This window comes from Oryx dammah, unplaced genomic scaffold, assembly GCF_014754425.2.
Source record: "Oryx dammah isolate SB20612 unplaced genomic scaffold, SCBI_Odam_1.1 HiC_scaffold_4, whole genome shotgun sequence".
In the NCBI taxonomy this organism is placed as follows: Eukaryota; Metazoa; Chordata; class Mammalia; order Artiodactyla; family Bovidae; genus Oryx; species Oryx dammah.
In genome coordinates, this window is record NW_024070188.1 from 10,693,889 (window position 1) to 10,716,522 (window position 22,634).

General features: G+C 42.4%; 2 protein-coding genes across 2 annotated transcripts in view; one reads left to right on the forward strand and one right to left on the reverse strand.

The window, feature by feature from the left end:
- The first annotated feature begins 31 nt into the window (after positions 1–31).
- Positions 32–3,285, forward strand: RWDD2A (RWD domain containing 2A). The gene is made up of 2 exons (XM_040238951.1): positions 32–1,326; positions 2,342–3,285. The coding sequence occupies exons 1-2, from the start codon at positions 1,126–1,128 to the stop codon at positions 3,017–3,019; spliced, it is 879 nt and encodes a 292-aa protein (XP_040094885.1). The 5' UTR covers positions 32–1,125; the 3' UTR covers positions 3,020–3,285.
- A 12,225-nt stretch (positions 3,286–15,510) lies between these two features.
- Positions 15,511–22,634, reverse strand: part of ME1 (malic enzyme 1) — a 209,496-nt gene continuing 202,372 nt past the window's right edge. Inside the window, exons 13-14 of the mRNA XM_040238953.1 lie at positions 21,960–22,058; positions 15,511–17,168 (exon numbers count right to left, since the gene is read on the reverse strand). Of these exons, the coding sequence (XP_040094887.1) occupies positions 17,001–17,168; positions 21,960–22,058 (267 nt within the window). The 3' untranslated portion in view covers positions 15,511–17,000. The remainder of the gene's footprint in view (positions 17,169–21,959; positions 22,059–22,634) is intronic.

Genomic DNA, 22,634 nt, shown 5'->3' on the forward strand with positions numbered 1-22,634 from the left:
GCGGCCTGCGGGCCCCGCCCCCCCTCCGGGCCCGTCACGCGCGGCTCGCGCCTGCGGAGCTGCTGATCCGCGTTGCCAGGTTGAGAGAGGGTTTGGGGCTGTTTCCCTTTGAATGACCCGGAAGGGTGAGGTCCCCGCGGTGGCCCGGGGTTTGGGGCTGAGGGTCGTGGGCCCTCAGAGCGCTGCGACCGGCAAAAAAAAAAACGCAGCCCCTGACTCCAAATTCGGGTCTCAGAGGGTAGCAGGCCCACGTTCCTGGGAAGCCGGGGTTCCGAGTGGTCCTGAGTGGGGAGGGGTACCAGCCCCGAAACGGGGCCTCAGCCGAGCGCCACTCGGCTACCCGCACCCCCCTTCTCTACTCTCGAGGTTCATCTCCCAAACGTTTTCTTCTGGGAAGCTTTCTCGAGCCGCTCCTCCCCTCCCCGCCAGCTCGCATTAAACGCCATTTTATTTACCGGGAAGACCCCTCTCATTAAGCCAGAACCCTTGGGGGCGGAAGCCAGGTGGATCCAATCATCGGGACTCATTTGCCGTCCCGGTCTGGGGTGAGGCGAAAAGCCCACCGGGCAGGGCTGCGTGGCACAGAGGCCGCGGGGGCTGCAGCTGGCGTGGAGCGCGGCAGGGCCCAGAAGACCCCGGAGCCCAGGGATCCTAAGCCTTGCCTCGACGATACTGCCGGCCTCTCTGGTCGCTACGGACACCGCCGCCCAAGCCCCGCACCTGGGTGGGATTTGGAAGCTGGGCCCCTCGCCCTCCCTAGAATTCAAGCTTGCAGCGTCCGCAGGTGGTGCTTGCCAGCCATCTGCAACGGGACAACTCCGAACACTTGTTGAAAATCCAGATTACTTGGACCCACATCGGAATCGGGGGGGAGAGGGGAGAGAATCCAAATTTTAACGACGCATCTTGGGATGTGTGTATGCTAGATTTGGGGGTCAGGAAATAAAGCGGAAGAGTGTAAGTGTCCGGCTTTGTGCACATAGCCCTCGGTGCGTAATAGCGCTCCTGCAGAGCGGCTACCACGCAAAGGGAACTGCGGGAAATTTCCCTGGACACCGCCGACGTTGACAACCCCAGGGTCCCTGGGCCTTTCCAGTTTTCCTGGCAGGTTGATTTCGAGTCAGCATGTCGGCTTCAATGAAGGAATGCCTTCAGCTTCAGCTGCTGGAGATGGAAATGCTGTTTTCTATGTTTCCTAACCAAGGAGAAGTAAAACTTGAAGATGTCAATGCCCTGACGAACATAAAGAGATACTTGGACGGCATAAGGGAGGCGCTGCCACCAAAGATCGAATTTGTGATCACCCTGCAGATCGAGGAGCCCAAGGTAGGTCCCCTGAGTTGTTTTCCTTGTTGCCAGGTTAAACACTTGGAGCCTGAACTTCCTCTCCAAGAAGCAGATAGAGAATATTCCAGATGCATATTTCCTTTACTTGTTTGAAAGGAAAATATGGGATGTTAGTTGTCTCCAGTAAAGATCTTGAATTTTACATACATATGCTCACCTTTTAAACCAATATGCCCGGTGTTTTTATTAAACACATCTTGCAGTCTTATAGTGCCGTTTTTCTGTCACTCATCCAGTTTAACGAGTCCTGCTACTGTAGTATGGACTATCTTGTACATTCGTTATGATTTCCCCAGATCTAAATGTTGTCTTTTTGGCAACACTGTTTCTAAGGAGTGAATGACTGTTTCTTTGGTGGCACCATGGCCCTGAAAGCAAATACAGGTAGAAAATCTAAATTCTGAAAATGAATTGACCTTCATTTTCTGATCTGTTTATCTCCGGCAGTGTTAGCATCACCCATGTAACAAGTGGTCCAGGCATTTGAGAACCCCTGTTATTTACTTACTCAGCCTTGGGTCACCATTCCTTCAGGGGAGACTCCCTGGCTCCCCAGACCTCAGGTAGCCCCTCTGGTGACACATTTCAGTGGATCCCCCTCCTCTTCCATGGCCATGCTTCTCGCCTTTGCAATGAAATACTTGCTGCGTGTATTGATTTGTTTAATGTCTGCCCCCTTCACTAGGCTCCAGACTTCATGAAGGACAGAACTAATGTCTAGCTTCTTGTGAAGAAGAAATATCTTGAAACAATTGTTTCAGCATAGGGTACCTGACACGTGCTCGGTGTTTGATGAATATTGGAAGGAATGAATGCATCATTGGAAGGAGTTTGTGTCTGTGTGTAAAATTGTGTTTGTGACGTTGTGCAGTGTCTGGCACACAGCTGACACGTAACAGAAGCAGTAACTGTTGATCAGAATCATGCAGTGGCCATTGATAAACTAGCTTATGTGATTTCACGGTACTTAAATATATTTGCTTTTCATTTTAAGGTGAAAATTGACTTGCAAGTAACCATGCCTCACAGCTACCCCTATGTGGCACTGCAGATGTTTGCACGGTCACCAGCACTTGACAGACAGCAGCAGCTGCTTCTCAACAAAGGCCTCACTTCCTACATCGGGACTTTTGATCCAGGGGAGCTGTGTGTGTGTGCGGCCATCCAGTGGTTACAAGACAACAGTGCCTCCTACTTCCTGAACAGAAAGCCCGTGGACGAACCGTCGACACAAGCAAAGCCAGTCAAGAACACCTTCCTGCGAATGTGGATCTACAGTCACCATATATATCAGCAGGACCTCCGGAAAAAGATCCTGGAGGTCGGGAAAAGGTTGGAGGTGACAGGATTTTGCATGACAGGGAAGCCAGGGATAATCTGCGTGGAGGGCTTCAAAGAGCACTGCGAGGAATTCTGGCACACAATCAGGTACCCCAGCTGGAAACACATCTCCTGTAAGCATGCGGAGAGCATCGGAACAGAAGGAGATGGCCGAGACCTGCGCCTTTTCCAGTCTTTTGAAGAATTACTCCTTGAGGCCCACGGAGACTACGGCTTGAGGAATGACTACCACATGAATCTGGGCCAATTCTTGGAGTTTCTCAAAAAACACAAAAGTGAGCATGTTTTCCAGATATTATTTGGTATTGAAAGCAAAAGTTCTGACTCCTAGGAAGCTTATGAAGAGGCCTCTATGAAGAGGGCTACATAACTAAGCTCACTAAGGTATATTTCTATTAATAAGAGCAAAATTAAAGGACTAGTAGCTGGTTAGCATCGTTGGTGGGGAAACCTAGCTCCAGTATTTTTCCCTGGTATTGAAACAAACACATAAGCCTTTTAACTTTATAACAGTGTGATGGCGATGTTACCTCTATGTTCTTGTGTTAATTGAAAACTATTTCATGGTACACTAATAAAAACCAGTCAGTCTAACCAGTGAAGCTAACTTGATTAAAAAAGAGTTTTCAAAGCCCAGCTGAACGGCAGTGGTCAAACTGTAGCTATGAACTCATAAATATTAACATTTCTCCTTTTCCTGTCACTAGCAGGCAGGGGACGCCACACATTTTTCTCAGTCAAGTTGAAAATAGGAACTAAGAGAGAACACGTGTTTACACGTTTCTTACTTTAACTTAAACTCTTCTATGTGGGGTTTTTCCTTTTAGTAAAACCAAATGCTAACTAACTGTGGTGACACTGTGCCCTGGGTTGTTTACGTCGATTGATTCATAATACTAAGGATCATGCACCAGTATTCTTGTTGGGTTCGTCTCCACAGAACCAAATATGGTTTCTTGCCCACACAGTGTCCCCCAGATGCCAGTTTGCACCGATCTGTGGGGCAAGGGCATTGGGAAGGACCCAGAGGACAAAAGTGGTGTCACCACCGTCTCTTCTGAAAATTTCAAGCTCCACAGTCTTCACCAGCCTTCGTTAAAATGAGTTTATTTTAATGATAATAGCCCCTGTTTAAGCAGCTCTTACCGAACCTTTTTATTACATTCATCTCCCCCTGGCCAGCAATTTCTGGGAGTCTCACCTGTGGTGAAGGACATTCCCGAGCTCCTTTCTCTGGTTGCCTGGCCTTGGTCTCTTCTTTACTACTGCCCTTTCCCAGGGAGCATTCCATTCTCCTGCTGGGTCACAGGCACTCCACTGATACCCTGGTCCCCTAAGGATGTATCCACTATAAGGATACCCCCTCAGTCCCCCGAGTTGGGGGCTGAGATTCAGTGACATGGACGGAATGCCTCACTCCCCATCTCGGGATGCTGTTAGATGCCAAAATTGCTGCGTGTGCTGGCGGCGTGTATAGAATCTTTGATCAAACAGTCCATTCCGGTGTCTGGTTTTCCTCTGTGTCTAGGATGTAGACACGTGTCCTTGGGCAGAGCCAGGATGTGACAGAGAGCAGACCCTGCACTAAGCTGACTCTCCTGACCATGAGGCCTGGGGATGGGGTCCACGCTGTCCTGCCTGAGCTCTACTCAGCTCATCAGAGTTTCCTTTCAGGGCGCAACTCAGACGCTCGCAGCAAGACTCTTGTCGTGGGCCTGCCTTGCCTACTCATCCAGCTCGCCCATTGGTGTTTTAATCATGGCTTTGCACGTGGCTGGGACTCATTTTCCCTGTGCACGAAGGGAAGAAGTAGGACTGACATTGCCAGAGACTCATTCCTGTCTTTACCAGGACTGAGAACACCACACATAGGAGTCCGCTTCCCACGTCGTCTCTCCAGAGCCATCAAGCAGCATAATCAGTGTTGACAGGGTTCAGGCCCTAAACAGATGTTAACTGTTAACTGAGACAGCAATAGGTGCCATTCATCTAATATGTGCCTAAGCCACTCAGAGAGTGTTTTCTGTGATTAAATGAGCTAAAGTAGTCACAGAAAGGTAAGTTTAAAGAATATGAAACAAAAATCTTACATAAATGAAGGGAATAAATTCTGGTTTTTGAACACTTTACTGCTCCTGGAGCTATTTCTGATGATAGTTTTTCAGGACCTACTTTGACATGTCAAATAGAAGCATGTGGCAATGTTTTGTTGGTTTTTTTTTTTCCCCTATCAGAAGCACATATTGTTCAGTCACCGAGTCATGTCCAACTCTTCACAACTCCATGGACTGCAGCATGCGGGGATCCCTGTCCCTTACCATCCCCCAGAGTTTGCCCAAGTTCATGTCCATGAGGAAGCTCCCCTTTTCTGGGAGGAGTGACTGGAATCCAGCTGGCAGTCTCCTAGAGAGATGGTTTTGAACTCTTGCTGCTAGAATCCCTAATGCCACCCTCCTTCCTGGCCTATGGAATGCTCAGTTGACCAAAACCTGTGACCTATTAACACCTAACATCTGCCTCCTTTTTTTTCTGGAGTCAGAATTAGCCTCTGTTGCTTGTATACAGTATCAGAAATCCTGATGCTGTATACATACATGTTTAAAATGTTCATTTGGAAAGAATGCTCATTATACATGCTTGTGTCTTTTTAAAGCTTACGAAATTAAATCAGTTTTTCAAGTATGTTCTCTGCTTTTCATTCCTTGGTCTATTTTGTTAGGCTAAGGACAGAGGATACTCACATAATGGAAGAATGGGTCTGATGAGCTGACACAACACAAGGACTTCAAAAACACTGCTATATTAAAGCAGAAATATGTTGCCTGTGAACTTGAGTTTCTGTATGACTGCTTACAAGCTATCCTGAGAACTTGAGGCGGCTTTGCAGGAGCCTATCTGAGGCCTTCATATAACACTCTTGAGCAGGACAGTTTTCTTTCTTTTACTTCAAGTGGCCCAGTACTGAGTTGAAAGAATAGGTATTTTCTGAAGGGAGTGTGGTTTGCTCAAAAATCCTGATTTTATATAAAATCCTGATTTGCTCAAAATTCTCAGCCCATTGGGATCTCCCTCATAGGGTCCACACGGTAGAACCATGTTTCACTGCAACCTGATTCAGCTGGAGAGGCCTTTTTTTTCTGAGCCCAGTTAAATCTAGAAGCATTTGGATCAACCCATAAATGGGCTGCAGCACTGCACATAAAATTCAAAGAAAGCCACCAAACACTGAGGGTCCTCAGTTGTAGGTGAAATAGAGCACACGATTTTCTCTTCACTATGGCCGGAATATTCCAACATACACCAGGAAACTGGACCACCACAAAGCTGGCTGAGGTGGCAGGCTCTTGTGCTTTCATGGGATTTATCTTCCACTGTCCAGCCAGATGTATCGTAGCAGGTATCCAGAGAAGCTCATGACACCTGTGCTCCAGGTCTTATGAGCATATATCATCAATGTGTTAGTCCAGCATGATGACCTGTGTGATAGTGAGATGATCAAGGTCTAGTATCAAGAATTATATAATGGCACACAGAAAGTTAAAGGAAAGTTAAGACAATCTTTAATGTTATCATAAACTGCTGCTACAGGTGTCCTCTCCTTACTGGAATAAAGACAAAAAATGTGCTGGCCAAATTAATACCTACCTACTGATTTGCTCCAAGAAAGAGAACCAGTTTGACAACAGCTACAGTTAGAATTACAATCTGATGAATGAACACAATGCTGTCATTCTTAAAGCCCTATCTGTCTCTTGCATGTGCCAAAGATCATTTAAGTCCGGACATGATAAGAATCACACCCATGTTTCTTTTACAGCTTTTGATAGTAGGATTTATCTTGGTGAATCATTCGGTACTCCAGCCAGAATAACTCTTATTCTATGCATCATGGAAAGATGGAAGGCAGGAGGAGAAGGGGAGGACAGAGGATGAGATGGCTAGATGGCATCACTGAGTCAATGGACATGAGTTTGAGTGAACTCCGGGAGTTGGTGATGGACAGGGAGGCCTGGCGTGCTGCAGTCCATGGGACCATAAAGAGTCAGACACAACTGAGCAACTGAACTGAACTGAGCTGATGCATCATGGATCCAGTGTGGGGTTGTTGCCTCAGATGATGAAGAAATCAATTCTAACTCTTCACTATGACAATAACTAGATAACGGGTTCATTCATATAGCATGTGCTTTATCCCATAGACCAACCATCCTGGTTTCAGAGCTGTTCCAGATGATTTCCAAAATGCCTAATGGTTAGGGCTTCCCTGGGGGCTCAGTGCTAAAGAATCCACCTGCAGTGTGGGAGATGGAGGAGACACGGGTTTGATCCCTGGTTTGGGAAGATCTCCTGGAGAAGGAAATGGCAACCCACTCCAGTATTCTTGCCGCAAAAATCCCATAGACTGGGAAGCCTGGGGGGCTACAGTTCATGGGGTCACAGAGAGTTGGACGTGACTGAAGTGACTAATCACATCTGTCTTTCTGCAATGCATTGTTATCCTAGTAAATGGAGCCTCAAAAGTAGATTTTGGAAACATATTTATGAGATTACAGAGTTCTTCACTGTAGAGGTGTTTCATTCATGTCTGTGCATGTAAGTTTAGTGAGGGCCTTGACACTGTCTTGGTGGCTCTGATCCGGCTTTTCTGCTGTTGTTGTTATACATATTGCTTATGTGGGCTGCCCCCATTTTTTGGCCAAAGCCAATTTAATATTCAACTGGCTTCACAGGTGACACTAGTGGTAAAGAACCTGTGGGTTCAATCCCTGGGTTGGAAAGATCCCCTGGAGGAGGCCATGGCAACCCACTCCAGTATTCTTGCCTGGAAAATCCATGGACAAAGGAGCCTGGAGGGCTAAGTCCATAGCGTCGCCAAAGAGTCAGGCACAACTGAGGCAACTTAGCACACAACTTGATGTTCAGTTGATATGCATTACTGTAGCTGTATCACTTGTATACACCAGCACCCGTTTTTCTAGATCAAGACCTGTTCTGTCGTAGTTGTTCAATTTCTTCAGCATCGTTTCTGGCTCTGGGAGCCTGTGATTTACTGGCGACCACCAAAGATTTCTGTAGGCCAAACTATTCTTATTTCACTGTCCTGATTAGTACACTTTGTCCCCACTTGTTATTTGCTGCGAAGTGCTGCTTTTAAGCATCTAGTAGCCTCAAGATTCTGATGTCTCTATTGAAATAAACAGCTCATTTTAACTACAGCAATTCCCAGCTTATAGAGAAGAGTCATTAAAATGCTTTTCATCTCAATAAAATATTAGCAAATTAGATTCAACAAAGCATTAAAAGGATCATATACAATGATCAACCAGGATTTATTCCAGGGATGCAAGGATGGTTCAACATCAGAATGTCAATCAATGTGATACAGTCATATTACCAAATGAAGGATATAAAATCAAATGATCATTTCAAATAGATGCAGGAAAGGCATTTTACAAAATTCAATATCTATTAAAAACTCTCAACAAAGTGGGTATCAAGGAAACATATCTAAACATAATAAAGGAATATATGACAAGCCCACAGCTAACATCATTTATACTCAATGGGGAAAATCTGAAAGCTTTTCCTTTAAGATCAGTAACAAGACAAGGATGCCCACTCCTGTCATTTTTGTTCAACAAAGTATTGGAAGTCCTCAGTTCAGTCCAGTCGCTCAGTCGTGTCCGACTCCTTGTGACCCCATGAATCGCAGCACGCCAGGCCTCCCTGTTCATCACCATCTCCCAGAGTTCACTCAGACTCACGTCCATCGAGTCTGTGATGCCATCCAGCTATCTCATCCTCAGTCGTCCCCTTCTCCTCCTGCCCCCAATGCCTCCCAGCATCACAGTCTTGTCCAATGAGTCAACTCTTCTCATGAGGTGGCCAAAGTACTGGAGTTTCAGCTTTAGCATCATTCCTTCCAAAGAAATCCCAGGGCTGATCTCCTTCAGAATGGACTGGTTGGATCTCCTTGCAGTCCAAGGGACTCTCAAGAGTCTTCTCCAACACCACAGTTCAAAAGCATCAATTCTTCGGCGCTCAGCCTTCTTCACAGTCCAACTCTCACATCCATACATGACTACTGGAAAAACCATAGCGTTGACTAGATGGACCTTAGTCGGCAAAGTCATGTCTCTGCTTTTGAATATAATATCTAGGTTGCTCATAACTTTTCTTCCAAGGGGTAAGTGTCTTTTAATTTCATGGCTGCAGTCACCATCTGCAGTGATTTTGGAGCCCCCAAAAATAAAGTCTGACACTGTTTCCACTGTTTCCTCATCTACTTCCCATGAAGTGATGGGACCAGATGCCATGATCTTCGTTTCTGAATGTTGAGCTTTAAGCCAACTTTTTCGCTCTCTTCTTTCACTTTCATCAAGAGGCTTTTTAGTTCCTCTTCACTTTCTGCCATAAGGGTGGTGTCATCTGCATATCTGAGGTCATTGATATTTCTCCTGGCAATCTTGATTCCAGCTTGTGTTTCTTCCAGTCTAGCATTTCTCATGATGTACTCTGCATAGAAGTTAAATAAGCAGGGTGGCAATATACAGCCTTGAGGTACTCCTTTTCCTATTTGGAACCAAGTTGTTCCATGTCCAGTTCTAACTGTTGCTTCCTGACCTGCATACAGATTTCTCAAGAGGCAGGTTAGGTGGTCTGGTATTCCCATCTCTCAGAATTTTCCACTGTTTATTGTGATCCACACAGTCAAAGGCTTTGGCATAGTCAATAAAGCAGAAATAGATGTTTTTCTGGAACTCTCTTGCTTTTTCCATGATCCAGCGGATGTTGGCAATTTGATCTCTGGTTCCTCTGCCTTTTCTAAAACCAGCTTGAACATCAGGGAGTTCACAGTTCACGTATTGCTGAAGCCTGGCTTGGAGAATTTTGAGCATGTGAGATGAGTGCAACTGTGTGGTAGTTTGAGCATTCTTTGGCATTGCCTTTCTTTGGAATTGGAATGAAAACTGACCTTTTCCAGTCCTGTGGCCACTGCTGAGTTTTCCAAATTTGCTGGCATATTGAATGCAGCACTTTCACAGCATCATCTTTCAGGATTTGAAACAGCTCAACTGGAATTCCATCACCTCCACTAGCTTTGTTCATAGTGATGCTTTCTGAGGCCCACTTGACTTCACTTTCCAATTAGGCAAGAAAAAGAAATAAAAGACATCCAAATTGGAAAGTAAAAAGTAAAACTGTCTCTATATGCAGATGCTGCTGCTAAGTCACTTCAGTCATGTCCGACTCCGTGTGACCCCACTCCACCATCCCTGGGATTCTCCAGGCAAAAACACTGGAGTGGGTTGCCATTTCCTTCTCCAATGCATGAAAGTGAAAAGTGAAGTCGGTCAGTCGTGTCTGACTCTTTGTGACCCCATGGACTGCAGCCCACCAGGCTCTTCCATCCATGGGATTTTACAGGCAAGAGTACTGGAGTCGGGTGCCATCACCTTTTCCAATATGCGGATGACATGATATTAAATATAGAAAACCCTAGAGACCCTACAAAATAATTTTAGAATAAAGAAAGTTTCAGGGTACAAAATCAATACACAAATTCTGTTGTATTTCTATACACTAATAATGAATTATCAGAAGAATCAAGAAAACAATCCCACATGTAATTGTACCAAAAAGAATAAAATACCTAGCAATAAATTTAACCAATGAAGTTAAAGACCTGTACACTGAAAACTATAAGACACTGATGAAAGAAACTGAAGATGACATAAATAAGTGTAAAGATATTATATGTTCATTAGGAAAAAAAATTATTAAAATGTCCATATTACTTAAAGCAATCTACAGAATCAATTCCTATCAAAATTACAATGACATTTTTCAGAGATATAGAGCAAACAATCCTCAAATTTGTAGAGCATGATAAAAGACTGAATAACCAAAGCACTCCTGAGAGAACAAAACTGGAGACATCACACTCCCTGATTTCAAAGTATACTACAAAGCTACAGTGATCAAAACAGTGTGGGGAATTCCCTGGGGGTCCAGGAGCTAAGCATCCACACTGCAATGCAGGGGACGCAGGTTTGATCCTTGATCAGGAAACTAAGATCCCACGTACCTCAGAGCAACTAAGTCTGTGCACCACAGCTACTGAACCCGTGTGCCACAATTAGACAGCCTACATGCCAAAACCACTGAAGCCCACGTGCTCTGAGCCTGAGAACCACAACTAGAGAACCCGCATACCCCAACTACCAAAGCTCGCAAGCTACAAGCAGAGAGTCCATGTGCAGCAACAAAATATCCTACATGACACAATGAAGATCCTGTGTGCTGCAACTAAGATCTGATGCAGACAAATGACTATAAATAGATGAAGAAATAAACAGTGTGGTACTGGCGTAAAAACAGGCACATAGATCAATGGAACAGAATAACAGAGGCCAGAAATCCACACATATATGATCATTTATGACAAAGAAGCTAAGAGTATACAATGGCAAAAGGACAGTCTTCCCAACAGATGCTATTAGGAAAACTGGACAGTCAGATGCAAAAGAAAAAATACTAGACCACTATCTTATACTATACACAAAAATTAACTCACAATGGATTAAAGACTTGAATGAAAGACCTAAAGTCCATAAACTAGAAGAAAACAGGTGATAAGCTCTTTAACATCAATTCTGGCAATGATATTTGTGTTTGGCACCAAAAGCATAGTCAACAAAAATAAAAATAACAAAGTGGGACTATATTAAACTAAAGAGCTCTTAAAAGCAAAGAAAGCCATCAACAAACTGTAAAGGCAACCTACTGTGAGAAAATATTTGCAAATTACATATCTGATAAGGGGCTAATATTCAAAATATATAAAGAACTCAACTCATTAGCAAAAAATAAAATAAAATATGATTTCAAAATGGGCAGAGTTTTTGAATACAGTTTTCCAAAGAAGATATACAGATGGCTAACACGTACATGAAAAGATGCTCAGCATCACTAATCATCAGGGAAACACAAGCGAAAACCACAATGAGATAACACGTTAGAACAGCTATCATCAAAAAGACAAGAAATAAAAAATGTTGGTGAGAATGTGCAGAAAAGGGAACCTTTGTGCACTGCTAAGGGGAATGTAAACTGGTACAATCACTATGGAAAAAGTACACGGGTTCCTAAGGTCATTAAAAGTAGAACCAGCAAAAGATCCAGCAATCCCGTTTCTCAGTATTTGAGGAAAATAAAGACTAGTTTGCTTCCCTACTGCAGTAATATGCACTACAACCAAGATATGTTAAGTATCTAACGGATAAAACACACCCCCCCCCCCAAAAAAAGAACAAAATCTTACCATTTGCAACAACAGGATGGACCTCAGGAGCATGATACTAAGTGATATAAGTCAGTTAGAGAAAGATAAATATCCTGTGATCTCACTTATATATGGAATTCAAACAATAAGACAAGCTCACAAATACGAAGAACAGGTTGGTCATTGCCAGAGACAGGGGATGGAGTGGGCAAAATGGGTGAAGGGGGTCAAAAAGTATGAATGATCCGTAATGAAATAAGTCATGGGAATTTAATAACATTATTGGTAAAGAACCCACCTGCCAATGCAGAAGATTTAAGAGATGTGGGTTCGATCCCTGAGTCAGGAAGACCCCTGGAGGAGGGTATGGCAACCCACTCCAATATTCTTGTCTAGAAAATCCCATGGACCTAGGAGCCTGGTGGGCTATAGTCCACGAGGTAGCAAAGATTTGGACATGACTGAAGCAACTTAGCACAGCACATAGTGACTATAGTCAATAATATTGTATTGTATATTTGAAAGATGCTAATAGAATCTTAAAAGTTCTTATCACAAGGAAAAAAGTTTGTAACTAGCTATGGTGATTTATTGTGGTGACCATCTTGCAATATATACAAATATCACATTACCTTGTAAACCTGAAACTAATGTTATATAGTAATTCTACCTTGATTTTTAAAAATGCTTTCATTGAGGCTACTAATCCCTTCATCAGTCTATATCTCAAGACTTCAGTGAAAGGAGGGTCACCAATAGGTCTTCTTGGGAGACTTAGGGGATCATTAGGGTTGAAATGGTCAGATTGTCCACTGCAAATCTACTCCTATAATCCCATCTTTGTAAATCTTTGAATCCCTGTATATTATTTCAAGGAATGTTCCTGTTCTGTTTCATTAATATGCATCGTCAAGTCTACGTTTCAGCCAACTAACTAAACCAACAAGCAGTCATTTTCAGCTGCTCAAGGCAGCACATGAAACCCAGGATCTGCAGTAGGCGCACCCCCCATTTATCAAGTCTCTGTGCGGATGTGCTGTCACTCAGTCGTGTCCGACTCTTTGTGACCCTGTGGACTGCAGCCCGCCAGGCTCCCCTGTCCATGGGATTCCCCAGGCAAGGGCACTGGGGGTTGCCATTTCCTCCTCCGGGGAATCTTCCCGACCCAGGGATCGAACCCACGTCTCCCGTGGCTCCTGCATTGACAGGCTGGTTCTTTGCCACTGAGCCACCTGGGAAGCCCTCCCTAAAGTCTGCCCAATCCCAGGTGACACTGTTCCATCCTCAGAACATTTTCAGAGTTCCATATATTTCCCTGAGATTTTGCCAATATAAACGAGCAATGTCTAGACTTTTTTGGTGTGAGTCTTCTCCTCCTGGGTTTGCCTTTTTAATTGCATCCACCACAGCTCCTCTCCATGCTGGTCTCTCAATGATGCCTATGGGGATCATGAGACGTCACCTGGGAGGAGGAAGAGGAGATGGAGTGAGGTTGTTACAGGCTCTTCACACAAGGCATTTACAACCTCTGTAGGCAGGAAGAGCTCCCATGTTGATGAGCAAGGAAGGACTTGCCAACTGTCCTGGGTTGCCTGCGAGTGAGGGGTCTCCTGGGACACAGGATGGTCAGAACTCAAACCTGGCTTAGGGTATTACAAGTCCTCCAAATCCCCCTACCCAGAGATCCCCAGTCCAAATCAACATCCTCCCATGTCCTGGTCAATACTCTTTAGTTTCACATAAGAGTCCTGGTGAGGCTGTGAATGCAACTCCTGTTAAAATTTGGCAACCAGCAGGATGACCTATGATTTTGGGTTTCCGTTATTTCAGTCTTATAGCGAGTAAGAGGGGCTCTGTATCAACCTAGAGGGGTGGGATGGGCAAGGAGATGGGATGGAGTTTCAAAAGGGAGGGGATATATGTATACCTATGGCTGATTCATGTTGAGGTTTGACAGAAAACAGCAAAATTCTGTAAAGCAATTATCCTTCAATAAAAATAAGTTAATTAAAAAAAAAGAGGCATTTTTTCTAGAGTTTATACAGTGACTAGAACTGAGAATTTAAGCCCCTGAGCCTAAATTTTCTGTTTATGAGTCCATCTCTGTAAAAGCAATCAACCTATTCCACAGTCTTAGATTTCTTCACTTTATACTGTTAAATGGCAGCACCCACTTATCAGCCAAAACCTTCCTATCCTTAGATAATGCAATCCATCCATTTTCACTTCATGTTTGTGTTTGGCCGGTGGGAGGTAGGTAGGAGTGGGGGAAGGGTACCAAAGATACATTGCTACATCAATTTTTATTACCTTACATTTTTTACCATTTGTATTTAGGTCTTCCATCCATCTGAAGTCTTCCTTTTCATATAGGGTGAGGCAGGGTTCCAGTTTCCATTGTCTCCATGTAGTTGGTCGGCTATCCCAATCCGGTTACCGAACATCATTCTTTATGTATTGATTTTTGTGCTACTTTTATAACTAGTATATTCAGGGCGTCTGTCTGTGAGCTGTTCTCTTGTTTCTGTTCTATATGTTTCTCATGACTCTGATGTATATACCTGGATGTTGGAGCCTTACTGTGAACAAAATAATGCAAAAATGGGGACTTCCCTGGTGGTCCAGTGGCTAAGACTGCGCTTCCAATGCAGGCGGTCCAGGTTCCATCCCTGGTCAGGGAGCTAGATCCCACCTGCTGCAACTAAAAACACCCCACCCACAATGAAAAGACCTTGCATCCCTCAATGAAGATCGAAGATTCTGAGTCCTGCAACCAACTCGGCACAATAAATAAATAATAGAAATAAAAATGAAATGTAAAAAAAAGTGTAACAATGTCTCAATTCTTTTCATAATATTCTGGATATATTGGTTTCAATAAAATACATGAACACGAATTCTACCTGTTTCTTCTTTTTATTGGAGAAGGAAATGGCAACCCACTCTGGTACTCTTGCCTGGAAAATCTCATGAATGGAGAAGCCTGGTAGGCTACAGTCCATGGGGTTGCAAAGACATGACTGAGTGACTTCACTTCACTTCTTTTTATAGGACCATGACTCATGTGTCCCACTTTCTTTTTTCCTATTAGACAGTACTATTCTGACTGTACTCTGGCAAATGGAAAACAGATGATGGAGAAAGGTAAACATGGGTTCAGAATTCCCCTCCTTCGCTTATGAGCTCTGTGGACATGGCACATTGAAGTAGCTACTTCATATGGGAATGGTGAGGACTTCATTAAGATAAGATACAGGATACAGATAACTAAGATAAGATAAGATAAGATAAGATAAGGGATACAGACTACACGGCACCTGCTCATCCAATGCTTGCTTCATTATCTTCCTCTGAGGATAAGGAAGTAGCTCACTCATAACACTATACAGCAAACATGTATTAAATGACTACACACGTATTAAATGAGGTTCAAAGTGAAATTAGCTTAGAATATTTTTAAAATTAAAAATTCTCTATCATGTGACTGCCAAGACCCAGCACTGTCTTTTTTGAGCGTAACAGTATTTTGAGAAAAAGACAATTACTTTCTCATTTTATTCTTTTGCTTTTTCTAGTGCTTTAATAAATTGTTTGCATAGGTAAATACATTTAGTTAGAGCTATAAGACAACATGAAAACTGGACAAGAAACAATGAAAACTAGAAAAGGCATTCCAGATCTTTTCAAAATAACTATACTGAGGAAATTCTTGACTAACCATTACCTTCAGAAATACCCCTACCCCTTCTACTATAACAACTTATGTAACTTTCAATGAAATCATTTATTACTCCAGTTTATCCTGAACATTTTCTTGTACTCCTTGAAAGTCTTATTTCAAAAACAAAAAGTCTCCATATAATTCTGTAAATAAATAGTAAATGCTACTGTACCTGAGCTTAAGAATTTTAACTTGTCTCCATTGGTTTATTAATTTCTATAGTAAAACCTGAAATTAACGTTCATTTCTGGACTGCAACTACTGATAGTCATTAGAATACTTTAATATCTGATGTAAAGAAGGTTTCTGATATTGGGGAAGAGGTGACAAAATTTTCTTCAAACTCAGAGGGAAGTCAGTTTGCTGTAACACAATGAGCTCTTAATTACCTGAGCTACTCAAGGGGACACTTGGGCAGGTTACTCAGTTGGGAACCCCGCTTGCCTTGACTCTGGAGATGTGTGTCTGAAGACGTTGACCCTACAGGCAGCCCTTTCTCAAGATGCTCCCCACTCTCTCTGCTCTGCCCACTTCTCAGGCTGTGCTCAGCTGAAGGCACCAACCTCAGGAGAGGGCCATGGTTTGCAAGGGCCCAGCAGCAATGTGCAGAGCTGAAGGACAGGGCATTTGGTTGGGGAGAAAGAAAGGTGCTTTTACAAAGGGATTTCTGATGGAGGACCAAGGTGTTAAGGAAATGGAATAATGTCGAAAGAATATTAAAATCTAAGGCTGCACAAGGCATTGTAAACAGCAATGATCTTTCTTAGAAATGTTAGAATTCTGTTGCATCAAAAGAGCACATATAATCCAGGATTGGAATAAAAATACCTGAGGAGTTATTTTTCTCTAGGCAACAAAGTAAGTGTTGTTTCTGTATTTAGTGAAAGTTCATCCATGCCTAAATTGATTTTAATCTTTTAAGTCAATTTTAATAAAGTGAGCAACAAAAGAATTACGGATTTTAATACTGATCATATCAATTTATTACTAATTTTGGACGTCTCCTTAGTCCCCTATATAAAACTGATGGGTTTCTCAGTGGTAGTTACAATAGCTTTTAAAGAGAACTTGGGCAAAATAATTAAGCTGGAAACCATAAATAACCAGAAAGTAAATGAAGCAAATTGTTCAATGAGATAATTACACTAAAGTATATTAATATTCTTCCATAAATTTTTAGATTGTTAAAGTAAATTTATCTTAATCTAGCATATTATGAATCATTATAAAAGATTTCAATCTTTGAAAATTATGAAAGACTTCAAGACCTCATTAATGGAGTTAGAAATGTCAGCTATTATGCTACTAGTCAAGTTTGGTCTGTATTTTCTGGGCCTCTTTCGGCCAAGGATAACAATCAGGTAGAATCTGGTCATAGTCAGCGCTATACATCTGAGAGCGGACAAACGCTTCCTTGTTTGGGGGTTCAGGATAAACTGTGGCTGTCTTTTCTTGGTACGCATCTTTCACAATCTAGAAATAAAAAGAGAATATTAATTATTTTAATGAATAGAGGTGATGATGAGCACATCAGAAATTTTTCATCTGATTTCATTAACAGATGAATGGATAAAGACACGGTAAATACACACAACGGAATACTACCCAGCTATTAAAAAAAGGATGGAATAATGCCATTTGCCACAACATGGATGCAACTAGAGATTATCGTACTACGTGAAATAAGTCAGAAAAAGACAAATACCACACGACACCAATGATATGTAGAATCTAAAGCATGACATAAATGAACCTGTCTATGAAAGAGAAAGAGACTCATGGGCACAAAGGACAGACTTGTGGTTGCCAAGCGGAGGACTGAAGGAGGGGACTGAGGTTAGCAGATGTCAGGTATTATCAGTATACATAGGACAGATAAACAGCAAGGTCCTACTGCAGAGCACAGGGAATTATATTGAATATGATAACCATAACAGAAAAGAATATAAAAAAGAAAGTGTGTGTATGTATATAAAACTGCATTGCTTTGCTGTACAGCAGAAATTAATACAACAGTGTAAATCAACTATACCTCCATAAAAACAGAAATTTTATATCTATTTCAAAAGATTAAAATAATTTACATCTTGCCTGTTTCCAAAAACTTCAGTGTATTATAATAAGAACACATGATCACAAAGATAAAAAGTGAAAATGCAATCATGTAACAAAAGGAGACTATGATGTCAGCAACAAAGGAAAGTGTGGCCGCCAGAGATTTACTCATGGGTGATCCCACCAGAATTTCTCAGATGAGTCAGTCTTAAAAGGCTTGAAATGACCTGACTGATAGATAACTTGAACTCAATACCTTAAATAGCCCACTGAGTTTGAACTCAGATATCCTGCACTTTGAGCAGTCTCGATTCTGAGCTCAGCCTCCTACAGAATCTCTTTTTTCATCCCACAGTTAAGGCGACTCTCACCCTGATCTGTGGGGCTCCGGGGGCAGTCTCCGCGGCCCCTGCCTCACTGGTGTCACAGAACCTCGTCTCCATGTCTTTCTGTCACAGTCCCCATTCTAGTCCCTGGCCAGGGTGGTCCTCAGCACTGTCTCTCTCCTTTCATAGCTGTCGTCTGACACGTCACACTTTTCCTGACCTTACTTGGGCCCACATGGTTACACAGGATGCTTTTATTCTTTAAAACTCAAAAACAAACACACAAAAAACTTCTCTCAAGTCAATTTCAACCTTCCCTTCCCATCAAGTATCAATTTGATTCTCTTCACTTTGCTGAGAAAATTCCAACTAATCAGAGAAAACTATCTCAAGTTCTCTTTTCATCATCTCAAACTATCTCCTCCATGTCTTGGCATTCTCTCCTTCCCTGTGTTGAGAAAAACAGATTCCACTGTCAAAATTAATCACTCCACATGTGCTCTTTAATTCACTCTAGTTTTTTAAGAATGCAATCCTTAAAGAGCTGTTTGTATGACAGACTTATTTGAATAAGTGTAATTTTGAATAATATTAGAATGATTAACTATCTCTTCTCAATGTAAAATTATGCATTTCTGAAAAATTAAAGTTATAAAGACTCTGTGGGAGAGGGAGAGGGTGGGATGATTTGGGAGAATGGCATTGAAACATGTATAATATCATATAAGAAACAAATCGCCAGTCTAGGTTCGATGCAGGATACAGGATGCTTGGGGCTGGTGAAAAGGGATGACCCAGAGAGATGGTATGGGGAGGGAGGTGGGAGGGGGGTTCAGGATTGGGAACACGAGTACACCCGTGGTGGATTCATGTTGATGTATGGCAAAACCAATACAGTATTGTAAAGTAAAAAAATTAATACAGTTAAAAAAAAGACTGTGCTATATTATGGATAAATGCTTATAAAAAATAGGGATCAAAGTATATGAATACATGCTTATATCTTATTATAATGAGGTTAGAAAAGAAAGCAACCCAATGAAAAAAGACTGCAAACACACCAAAATAAATGATGACAATACTTGCATTAGAAAAGTAGAATATCAGGTATTTTCCACTTTCCAGAGTGCCTATGAGATGGTATTACTATGTTTTAACAGATATTCTTAAGTTACAACTCACTGACGACAAAATTCAACCATTTCAAGCATACAATCCAATTACCTCTGTAAATTCAGTGTTAGGCAACTGTTACTGCATCCAGTTTCAGAACATTTCCATCACCCCAAAAAGTTCCCCTGTGCCTGTTCTGCAATGGCTGTATCACTTTTATAATAAAATGTTCTGTTTCATTCCCGACACAGACTCTGTGCCAATCCATTCCTCTTTCTGCTCCCAGGACACACTGTATTCACAATGCTCTCCATCAGTGAAATATTCACTCTCTCCTCCTTGTCAATGCCAGACTTTCTGGAGAGTGGCTTATATATTGTTGCTTTCCTAATTCTCCCCGACTTCTCAACTTCTTGTGGGACTGTGATTGTGTTTGTAAAAGTTTCTGAAAGCTTCCTAAGCACTAAATAAATGTCTTCCTCTGTTCTTATCACTGGGATTTGGTTCCATCACTCATAACTTCCACCCCCATCCTGAAACGGTGTCTTCTCTAATTTCTGACAAGCAGCTCAGTTCTGAGCCTCTTCTTTTTAACTGGTTTCTTTCTTCTCTCTCTGGTCAGAATAATGAACTATGTTCTAGCCTCAGTTTTTTTTCGTTTCCACTTGCTCTCTTGGTGACCTCAACTACCTTGAGAGCTTCCCCTGCTACCACATATAAATGATCCCCCGGCTTTACATCCGGCCTCTCTTTAAGTTTCAGTCATCACCATCTTCTTGTTAGAATCGTACATCTGAATGTACCATGGATACGGCAACCTTCAGTCTACTATACCATCTTCCTCTCTGAAGCTGATTCTTTGTCCTGGTTTCCCAACTTCTGTTTATGCACTCAGCTTTTTTCTTTCTCTTTATAGGTGTGATAACTGAGTGCTGTCCTTCATCGTCTTATTTTCTCCTCCGATCATATGCTACTCCTTTTCACTGAAATCTTAAAAGGGAACTTAAAATGACAACGTGATGTTTGGTGTGTTAATAATTCAAACTACTGAGAGTTTAAAACTAGTAGATACAAATTAGGAGAAATTAGGAGCATGTTAATTTGGGCTTCCTTGATGGCTCAGCCAGTAAAGAATCTGCCTGTGATGCAGGAGACCCAGGTCCAATCCCTGGGTTGGGAAACCTCCTGGAGAAGGGAATGGCCACCCACTCCAGTCTTCTTGCCTGGAGAAATGTCTGAGTCTTTTGTACTCTACTGCTGGCTTTCATCATCTTACTTTCTCCTCTGATCATATGGTACTCCTTTTTACCGAAATCTTCAAAAGGAACTTAACATGACAATGTGATGTTCCATGTATTAATAATCCAAACTATTAGAGTTTAAAACTAGTAGAGACAAATCAGGACAAACTACAAGCATACTCTTCCATGAATAGATAATCAAGCAGAATTATTTAAAGGTTTTTTTTTTTTTTTTTTTGAAGGATTACTTGGTTTTTGAAGCACCTACTTTCAATCAACAAGATAAATAATGACGTATGAATCCTAAGCGGGATTGTTTTGATAAATTTGCTAATAAATTTTTACTTTCAGCCAGGAGCAATTCTGCCTCCAAGCAGACGTTTGGCAATGTCTGGAGACATTTTCAGTTGTCACATCTGTTGCAGAGGCTACTGGCGTCTGGTGAATAAGGACCAGGGATGCTGCTAAACCATCCATAATCCCCGAGACAGCCCCCACAACAAAGAGTTACCCAGTGCACAAAGAGCCATGTGCACAGGGCTGAGGTTGAGAAAGTCTAGTTTCAACATATGACTACTATTGTAGGCTGAAGTATGCTACCCCAAAGTGTTGATGCCTTAACCTCCAGTACCTCAGACTGGGACTGCATTTGGAGACAAGGCCTTTAGAGAGATAATTAAGTTAAAATCAGACTGTTTGGGTGAGTCCTAACCTAAGCTGACTGGTGTTCTTATAAAAATGGAAAATATGGACACACAGAGAGACCCCAAGGATGGGCACACACACAAGGCCGGCCACAAGAGGACCCAGTGAGAAGGTGGTCATCAACAAACCAAGGAGAGGCCTCCAAAGAAACTGGACCTGCCAGGCCCCTTTCATCTTAGATTTCCGGCTTCCAGAACTGTGAGAAAGTAAATTTCTGTTATGTAAGTCACTCAGCTGGTGGCAGTTTATTATGGCAGCCCTAGCAGATGAATACAACCACCCTACAAAAAAGTCCATTTCTCTCTCATCTTAGTTACAGAAAATTAAGGTTCTTCTTGACTAGCTCCTTGAAGAGTTCATCTGCCACCTCAACAGCTTTGAGTTCTCCATTCTCACTGTTTTGCTTCCTGCCCAATTTAATCAACTGTGATTTTTAAGATGTCACATATCACAGAGACTTGGGTGGTTAAAGGCCTAAACGTCACTCTATCATACTTGCAATATTGTGGTGACTATCATAGTGTTCTGTGAAAAATACCAAACAAAAAAGGGTGAAGTTGGGGAAGCTTAGCTGAAATGAAAGCCTGATGAATTACTTCAATTCTGGGAGAGAAAAAGAAGGGTAGGGGAACTAAAGATTCAACCCATGCCAAAGGATCCAATACACTTCCTACGCTCTGTCAGGGCACCATGCCTCATTTCTCTGACTTCTGACACAGATATTTCAAGGGAGTGCATTTTTACTACCGGTTTACTGTCTAAATGTGCACACTTAGCCATAGAAGGAAGGAAAAACAATGAGACTTGAACCACAGTGGTTTTACCTTTTCTGCAATTTTCAGAGAAACATCTCTAATGGTGTCCAAAGGAGGATAAAGCCGGCCCTCCTCCAGGTGTTCATCTGATACTTGCTGAGCTATGACCTAAAAAAAAAAAAAAAAAAAAAAAAAAAAAAAAAAAAAAACTTCATATCATACAACGTAGTAGTTGTGAGGAAAATGGTGAATACCGTTACAGATAAAAGCAGACCACATGAACGCCACAGGCACTTGCAGTCTCCCTTTCTCAGTGGAAAATGGAGCTCAGAGAGGCTTAGAGACTGGTGTGTGTATGCGAGTGTGTGTGGAGACTGGTGGGAGAAGATAATCAGTGGAAAAGATGGTGATGGGCATCTGGGTTTCCTTCTAACTCAGTTCCTCTTCTACTGCACCATGAAATGCTGGCAGCTTTCTGACCCGATGCACTAGAGCACCGGGGGCAGAGGAGTAAGGAAATTCAGAGGATGATGAGAGAAGTGAAAGGAAAGGGCCTGAAAGCAGAGGGGAGAGGCTGGCCATGCCTCACTCCCAGCTCAGGTATTCTTACACAGGAGGCAGAGCAGGAGACAGAAAGCTATCTCCGAGTCACACTGCAAGTAGGATGTTAATTTCACCCAGATTTTGCATCATGTGAACCATCTAGCCAGTTTCAGCATGGGCTGTGCCCACACACTCCCTATT